General features: G+C 47.6%; 1 protein-coding gene across 1 annotated transcript in view; it reads right to left on the bottom strand.

Moving 5' to 3' along the window:
• Window positions 1–6,955, bottom strand: part of Stk39 (serine/threonine kinase 39) — a 266,502-nt gene extending 259,547 nt beyond the window's left edge. Inside the window, exon 1 of the mRNA XM_028762995.1 lies at window positions 6,319–6,955. Coding sequence (XP_028618828.1) covers window positions 6,319–6,553 — 235 coding nt within the window. The 5' untranslated portion in view covers window positions 6,554–6,955. The remainder of the gene's footprint in view (window positions 1–6,318) is intronic.
• Window positions 6,956–9,242: the final 2,287 nt, after the last annotated feature.

Raw genomic sequence — 9,242 nt, 5'->3', positions numbered from 1 at the left:
TATAAAATAGTTAAATATTATATCCTTATATAATATATATCTATATAGAACACCATGTATAATATATATATGTGTGTGTGTGTGTGTGTGTGTGTATATATTTCTGCACGCGTGCACATATACAAAACGAGGCTCAGATATGGGAGTCTTGTTAGGGCAGAAAAGTAGCATAATCAGCATGTTTTGCACTTGGGAGTTTTCAAATGGAAGTGGAACAAGAGCAAGAATGATGAAATATTAAGTTCCACGGGAACTGGGAGGTGTAGCTGGAGATGGACTCTTGCCTGAGAAGTGACAGGCTCTGGGCATGATCCCTGCTGCCACTAAAGAAGAGAAGTCATCTAAATACTAGTTCAAAGTAAGGGAAGGTCTTTGCACTTCGGAGTCAGCCATGGAGATGCAGACAGTGGAGTAGCAGCAGACAGGGTAACAGAAAATACCACGTACATGAGGCAGAAATGGAAGCCTAGGTCATGGCCGTTCCAGATTGCCTGGACACGGCTGGACTTGCCTGCAGAGGAAGTGCCCAAGGCTTCTTCCACAGATGGACAAAGGCAATTTTAGAGATCAGAATTTTTGAGACAGACCAGAAGCCAGATTACAGTAGGCAAAGAGTAAGTGGGTGGCTCCTCCAATCAGCTTTGCTGTGAACACAGGGACGGAGATAAAGGGGCAGGGAGAGGAGAAGGTACAGGAAAGACAAGAAAAGCTGAACATGTGGGCCAGCCTGGAATCCCAGCTCTTGGAAAGCAGGAGCAGAAGACTTGGTAGTTCAAAGCCATCCTCAGCTACCTCGTAAGCTCAAGAGCAGCCTAGACCACTTAAGTTTCTAAGAGTTTTAAAAACACTCACACCACAAAACAAAGGTTAAGAGGAACAGGATTATAGATCAGTTGTGAAGAACCTGCCATACATACATGAGGCAGGCCCAGGGTGCAACCTCCAGCACCACAAAGAGGAAAAAGATGAGAATGATCTGAGGGAAGGAAGGGAACAGCAGAGATGACTTTATCTTAGAATAAAGGGCCCGGTTCTCCCAGTCAGCAGCATTTCCTGACAGCATGGCAGCCACCAAAGGCCAACTCTGAGGTGGAAGAAAAGTGCAGCAAGAGCAGGTTGCTCTCAGAGCTCTTCCATTATGGGCTGTTCCTCCAGGCAACCTTCCCACAGGATGTTCTCACTTCTTGTCAAAGAGCCATCTGGCACCTAAACCCCTGAGCTGTCCAAATCGCCACCTGGAGCGCTACAGGTCTCTCCAGCTTCCTCCATGAAGTATCCAGGCTGTGGGGTTGCCTAAGCCTAGGTGAAGCAGGCCTACCTGGGCTTCTGACTTCCCTTTCATGCCACCTTCCAGATGACTCCCGAAAGGAAGTCTGAGGGTAACCTCACCCCCCTCTGCACTCCCCTTTGGCAAAAACCAAGCAGAGTAAACTCTTGAAGCCACTTCAAAGGCCTGAAAAGCCAGGGCTGTGTTCTGTCCTGATAACTTGAATCAGATCAGCAAGCGAGGTTTACAGAAGTTACGGCTAAGACTAATTGAGTGTGCCCCATGCCAAGCACTGTTCCAAGTGTTTTACACGTTCACAAACCTATTTTGCTTGGGCTACCAATGTGGAAACTGAGTGTAAACACATCTAAGTAATTTGTTAGAACAAATTCTAACAAATTACTCACAACTCAAAAGTAGTTGGTCACAACTACCAGAGATAACCAGAGCAGGACAGCAAACAAACAGACCACAGTTTCTGACTCTGGAGTCATCACGGCTGACATTTATTTTTAAACACCATCCCAATGTACTGTAAGATAAGCCGTAAGAGTCAAGGCAGGAGGGAGGAAGGGGAGGGTGCACATTATTGGTCATGAATCAAATATAACATAAAAAAAGCAAAGATAGCAGTCTGTCTTCTAGAAGTTCCTTTTAACCTTCAGATTTTTCCCACCCATCAATTTCACTGGCAGACTAAAAAGAACAGGCTTGTTGGGAATATAGTCAACGCCACTGAACTGCACAGTTAAAAAAAAAATGGCTAAAGGCTGGAGCTGAACCTCATAGACAGAGTGCCACTCTAGCAGGCCACATACACACTCCACAGGCTAAAGTGGCAAAATGTCTATGTATAACTGACCACAGTGTTCACAAAGTGAGCCATTGTGTGCTTCTTTTCCTCTTCGTATTTTCAAAAGTTAGGCAGCTAAAAATCTAAGCCCTATCTTCTAGTTATCTCAGAACTCTATTACAGGAAGAAAGGGAAGAGGGAGGAGGGAGAGAGGGAGGGAAGGAGGAAAAAACAGAAGGGGGGAGGAAGGAAGGACATGGGAGAAAGAAACTAATTGAAGTCAAAGGAAAACATCATAAAGAACAGGAGATCCAGAGCCTCAGCTCCCCCAAGGACTGGCCAGCACAGCTAACAACTCACTGTCCTCAAACTACCTCTAGGCTGTTACAACCCAAGTGCTAATCCACAGACCCTGGACCTTCCCAGAAGCTCTGAGAGCGCCCTAGTCTGTTTGCAGATCTCAATTTGGGAGAGGTTGATGCTCCTTCAAGTGACCACCAGCCCTGTTACTTGGGTCTTTGAAAAGGCTTGTGGACCTTGGCAGATAAGTGGAGCCTCAGGAGAGACAACGGAATGAGCAGAGGAACCCTCTTCAAACCAGTCTAGTTGTTTTCGGTTGCCTAAGACAGCAGATAAGTGTTCCTTTCAGATCATTCCAAATGACCACCATGGGGGAAAAGAAAACATCAGGCAACACGGAGAAATCAAACACAAAAAATACATCAAGGCTTTTCCTGAAGGAAAAAGAAGAAAACAATCAAACATTCAGAAGCAGTGGGTCTATTTATTGTTTTTAGGTGGAAAATGAGGGGAGATAAGAGGACTTCTGGAATTACCTGATTCAAATTCGGAAACTGATACTGCCAAGATAGACATCGTTCAAGGAGAGAAGTTCACAGAGGTTGTCCATTCTATTACAGATGCCCGAGTCAATGTTTACATAACTCATCTTTTATTCTTTGTTTAAAGAGTCAAGGAGATCCTATTAATACTGCCAACAAACTCAGTTTTCAACTGGCATAGTTCAGGTGCCCTTCATGCTTCTGCAGAAGGACTCCGAGGGCGAGGTCAGATGAAAAAAACTAGAGATCATGAAGAGATCTGAAATTCTCCAAACAGTTGTTTGTACAGAACCCTGCAACATCTGAAATGTTCTGAACACAGGAACTCAATAATCCCACGTGTCGCCCCTGTTTGATTATACAGCTCCGTCCGACAGACCTGACATTATTTCTAGGTCATGCCTGAACTTCTGAACCAGATTACTCCTAATAGCATTAGAGAGTTTCTCTGTTGCTTTTACAACAGAACAGCAGCTCCACAAACACAAACTTTATTTTTAGACTCGGAAAATCCTGTGTTTGTTTTCCTAAAACAGAAAAACTCAAATACCTGGACCTGGTCTGTTTGGATTTTAGAAAACTTAGCCTGTCCTAATCCGGAGGCCCTGTCCTGTACCCAGAAGGAAACAGAAGAAAAGGTGCTTGTGCTTTGTGCCACGCTGGAAGTTGAAGTGCCCTGCCTCCCCAGGCTTGAGGCTCTGGCACATCTGAGCCTCCTGCTGGTTGTGGTTTGCACTGCTGGAATCACATTATAGGACACCTGCTGTATGGCGGGGAGAGGCACGGGCTGTTGACTGGCATTGACTTTCAAACTGGTTTAGTATTTGTACTGCTAACTTCTGGAATATAACGTTTAAGGCAAAGTGCTCAACCAGGAATTTGCTCTGAATCCCTCAACTAGCATGAACGGCTAAATGGAACCGCGAAGCTCTTGTGAAACCCTATTCTAGCCATTTGTTAATAATAAGGATTTCCAAATACCCATCTCATAGGATGGGAAAATATGAGATAAATAAATCATAGAAAAGCTGAACAATGTGTAAAACCAGGATGAACTAAGCATGTCTCTCTTTTCTTGAATCCCCCAGGTAAACACTCCCTTTTCTTTCTTCTTCACTAAAAATCAACCAACCATAATTAACATTATTACCACAAGCAGAGAAGGCCTTGTAATTAATTCCACTTAAGCTAAAAAGATCGTATTCCTTAACTCACAAAAGAGGCCAACTCAAAATATTGTTCCCAAAGTCAAGGCTTACATTTTAACTCTGATGATTAACAACCTAAGAATATAAACTGGTTGTATGTAAATTATTCTGGATCCTAAGGAAAACTGTGTGGTGGAAGACAGCAACCAACACAATTCAGAGTTGCTTAGGGACGGCAGCAACAGGAATAATTAAGCACCTTACAAGCTCTTATTCAGACTTCAAAACCCTGTGCAGTCAGTCTCCCCCCTGCAGGGTATCTGCTTCCCTCCACCTCTGAGCACTCACTCAGCACATCCTGTAGGATCATTCCTTCCTAAGGGTAAGAACATGATTTGATCATCTGCATTGCCAACGCATTCACAGAACCTAGTAGGCCCTAAGACCTTGATGAGCAATCAGTACCTATGAGGTTAGGGACTGCAAAGTATATAAAGAAGGGGTCAGAAGGAGACACCAACCTATGTCCAGAGAGAAGCACAAGCTTCTCAGAAAATACTCACTGTGGCCTTGGAAGCTGAGCAAGGCTGGCTAGGCAAAGGTCCCTAGGAAATAGCCCTGGTTCAGTCTTCAATATTAATATACATGTATTATGTATGTATGTATGTATGTATATATGTATGCGTTTGTGTATGTGTGTCCATTGTGAGTGTGCGCATGGTGGACCTTCAAAGGGAAGAGCCTGCAAAGACAGCAATCAGCAATCACTGTGAGAATGTAAGAACTCAGGGAACAGAAAAGAAGTTCAGAGTGAAGAGCCTTATATGCCAGACTAAAATAGTTTTCACTGAGAAGTCTGGGCTTTGAAAGCTCTTCGAGTTATTAAATGCTGACAGTAACCTGGAGATTCATCCCTGAAGAGTTTGTAGGTAAAAGTTATCAAAGACACTAGAATTTTGTCTACAAATGTCTATAAAGACTATACACAGTCTTTGCATACTAGAGTACCCAATTACTACACATACACACACTTCTGCCTATCATATATGTATACATACACACATACATGTATGTATATATATGCAGTCTCATTCACACATGACATAAAAGGGGTTCCTTGGAGTGCCTAGTGAAATTATATTAATTATAATTGTTCAAAGGGGAAATAGGGAAATCTTTTTAAATGAAAGAAAAAGATAACGTGGATATTTTTTTCTTTGCATCTTTAAATATTAAGACTATGGGCCAGCAACATCCCAATCCAGAGTTCATGAGGTTACACGATGGGGCTCAGTTTGCTTGGCAGCATCGCTCACGGACAAAACTTTTAGCTCAATGAACCTTTAGGTAAGGTTCTATGCTAGAGGACACCACAAATATCCTGGCCCTTCACGTGCTTGGCTCAAAGAAAAGTAACGCGGGCTTCTTGCCTTCCGACTCTGCCAGGTATTTAAAAATGTAAGATAAGATGATATTAGTGAGCTGCCTAAGAGACACCGAAAGGCTGGGCGTGGATCATGGACAGCCTCGAGTTTCAACCGAGCAGATCCGCCCGGCGCAGGGCAGGAGGCCAGCGCGCCCGCTCACCGGCCCCGGGGCTGGCAGCAGGCGGCGCGCCCGCAAGGAGGGAGGCAGGTACCCGGGCGCACCGCGCGCAGAGCCGGGTTGCAGGGCGAGCTAGCGGCGGCTGTCAGAAGAAGGCCAGCATCCTCCCTGGTCTGGGCAGGCGCCTGGGCCTCTGCCACTACTACGTGGCTGGGCTACCCACCGAGAGGTCACGGCAGGAGGCAGAGGCGCGGCTGCGACCGCAGGGTCTCCCAGGACGCGCTTCACCCGGCGCGGCGCGGGGGCGCGGAAGCCCAGGGCGGCGCCCCCGCATCCCCACCCCGCCCCGGCAGCCCATCCGCGTGGTCACCGGCCACGAGCTGCCGCCCCAGGGCTTGAGATGGGGGAGGAGGATGCGGCGTTACTGGGTTCCAGCTCCGCCGCCCCGGCGATCCGGGAGATAAAAGTTTGCAGCCTGCAGCTCGTCTGCAGTGCGAGTCACATCCGCCGCGCCACCTCCTGCAGCAGCCGCGCTCAGGGAAGGAAGGGACAAATTAAAAATTAAAAAAGACAATAAAAATAACTGTTGAAGCCGGTAGGCCCCGAAGCCGGCCGCTCTGCCCCTGGGCGTGCAGGCAGGCAGGCAGAACCGCATCCCGCACCCACTCCCGCCCAGTGTCGGCGCCCGGCCTGGACCGGCCCCGCAGCACCCTCCGCACTGACCGATAACCTCCTGGAGCTCGTACGCGTCCCTGCAGATGGGCCAGCCGACCGCCTGAGCTGCCGGGGCCGGGGCTGGAGTCGCAGCTGGAGCCGGGGCCGGGGCTGCGGGAGCCGCCGGGGCCGGGGCCGGGGCCGGTGCTGATGTCGCGGCCGCCGGGGCCGCCGCCGCCGCTGTCACCGGGGCCGCCTGCTGGGGAAGCTGGACGTGCACTGGCGAGCCGCTCGGCTCCGCCATGATGCTGCGGGAGGAGAGTGAGGGGACGCGCCGGCCGGCGGACGACCTTCCACTTGAAACTTCCCTACCCTCGTCGCCCACACCTCTCAGCCGGCGCACGCCCTCCCGGTCCGCCGCAGCCGCCGCCGCCGGAGCCTGCCACGAGGGGAGGGAGCCGGAGGCCGAGCCGGGCGGAGGGAGGAGGCTGCGCCGCGGAGGCGGGGACGGGAGGAGGCGGCGGCCGCCGCGCCCGCCGCGCGCCCCGATCCTTGCGCGCGCGGTGCTCTCAGCACCGAGGGGAACCGCCGCCCCCTCCCGCCCTGCTCGCCGCCAGGGAAGTTTCCACGTGCTGGGAGCCGCGCGGCTTCGGAGGGTGCTTTCGGGGTTCGCCCCGCTCCCTTCCAGCCCTGCCGCGCCTCCGCCCTAGACAATCGCACTCTCCAGAAGAAGCCCCCCTGGGACTCCGAGGGCGGGGTCGTTGAACGGCTGCCAGATTCTCTGCCTGCTAACTCTCCCCGAGCAAAAGAACCTGGAGTTCTTTTCCGAGTTAGCGAGTGAGACACCTACACGGCGTCGGTTTTGTAGGACGCCGGTTAAAAAATAACCCAACTTGTAACTTTCCGGTACTTTACCTGGCAGGAGCCCTTTCGCACCTTGCCTAATGTAAGCGCGGTGCTGCTCTGAAATGAAACTCGACTCCTTAAATCACTGGCTTTCCTCTTTTGTTCAAAGCCATTTGGATCCCAGGAAGGTGATGTCAAGGGGCAGTGAAGTTACAAGAAGTAGAGAGGAGAAAGGAGTGTAACTCAGAAACAGAGCGCTGGCCTAGCATGCTAAGGTTCTTGGTTCTACCCCCTGCACATTTTATGTGCTTAAAACCATGCTAGATGGTAAAGTGCCAGCCTAATACACTTAAGGTCCTTGGTTCATACCAAGTACGAATGAATACATAAACTGTCACATCAACCCTTTAAGACTCTAAGGTCAGACAGCAAGTTTCTTTGACAGAACACAATGAACCTACTGGGGCATACATTAACTGCAATGGAAAGTTTTAAATAAATGCTGCTTTTTCAACACTCCCCAAATTACCTCATCTTTAAAATAGCTGTGGCAAGACCAGAGATCTTTCTAATTGCAGGTGTCACATTTGAATGTTCGACTCTCATCCCTCACAGAGATGACCACTATTAAAAGATTCTTGTCTCAGGCTGGAATGGTACTGTGACTCAATAGGCATATTGGTTATGTGGCCAACATTAGGCTGGCTGGTTCTCACGAGACAGCCAGGCTTGGGAAAGAACAAAGCAGGGAAAACCATGAAACTCTTAAAGGGATAAAGATCTCCTTAAACTCTTTAAAAGATAATTCAGAAGAAATGTAGACATTTGCTAGGAGAAAAACCAGTTGTCTAGCAAAAATAGTGATGTTAACTGTTTACTTAACCCCTTAGGGCACTATGGGACAGATAGGGTAAATTAGCAAATACCATGTCTTGCTCAATGAGCTAAAATTTATGCTGAACTTCCTTTTGTGCAGATATACTATTTTTAAAAAGCCAGCATATTTATTTTAATTTCTGTCAAGAAATAGACGCCTTCATAAACAAACTCTAGGCCTCTGATGAACAGGGGGGCTCTTTATCCTTAGTCACTGGTTACCTCTCCATGAGCTGCTCCCATGATATCCAAAAAACTTTTAAGGACTGCTTTTGTAGGAAAAGAGAAAAGATTAAAGTAGCATTCCTTCAGGTCATCATACAAAGTTATATCTTGACTTGTGATGATGAAATGGGATTGTGAAGGTCAGGAAAGCCTTTAAGACATGCTAGGAAAACATGATTCACAGATCTGAGGTAAACCCAGACCACTTGGTTTCCCACAAAGAACAACTGTTCCCTACTCAGAAGCCAGATTTCTGTCCCCAGCCAACCACTTTCTAAAAGACTACCAGGGAAGCCATTTGTAAGATTTCTCATGAGCTCAAGGCTGTCAGTGCTTTGAACTGAAGATTAGGTTTCAACATTAGAGGGAGAACTCCAACGTCCTGGCCAGGAAAGGAACCTTTAAAAAACAAAATCATCTGGCATGAAACTCGGCTGAAGTTACCAGGGTATAGAATGAGATATGTAAAGAGTAAACATGGACCCTTCTCTTCTTGTTTTCAATACACTGAATGAATGAATCCTATGTGTATTGAAATAAATTTTTGTTTGTATTTTAAGGGCATCCTTGACCAGAAACACAATGTAAACCTAGTGATCAATATCAGGGAAAACTTAAGTACCTCTTAAATATATACATTTTCATGTGTTAAATGCAAGTACTAGGCTCCCTCGGTTATTGATGGAAACATTAACTTACAGATTTAATCCCATGATTTTCTACCACGTATAAAAGCAATGTTCTCTTCTTTATGTATGAGTCCAGTGACAAGTGGCCCTGGCACTAGATGTTCTTCTAATTTAAGCTTGGTTACCTGTGGAAGGAAGAGGCAGATTCACCGTACACTATTTCATGTTGTCAATCTGATAACCACTAAGAAAGGCACGGGAGGAGACGGACACCTGGACTGTGAGGAGGAACAGTCGTTCTTTGTGGGAAACGAAATGATACATGCCTGATTCAAGACTGTGGTTGGTCTCAGCGGCTCCATGATTGTCTCAGATGTCCCCCAAACTTCCTTGGCATTCATAATCCCAGTCCGTGGG

This window comes from Grammomys surdaster, unplaced genomic scaffold (assembly GCF_004785775.1).
Source record: "Grammomys surdaster isolate TR1022 unplaced genomic scaffold, NIH_TR_1.0 136, whole genome shotgun sequence".
Lineage (NCBI taxonomy): Eukaryota > Metazoa > Chordata > Mammalia > Rodentia > Muridae > Grammomys > Grammomys surdaster.
The sequence above is the reverse complement of the archived record's forward strand: the minus strand, read 5'-3'. Positions and strand labels throughout refer to the sequence as shown.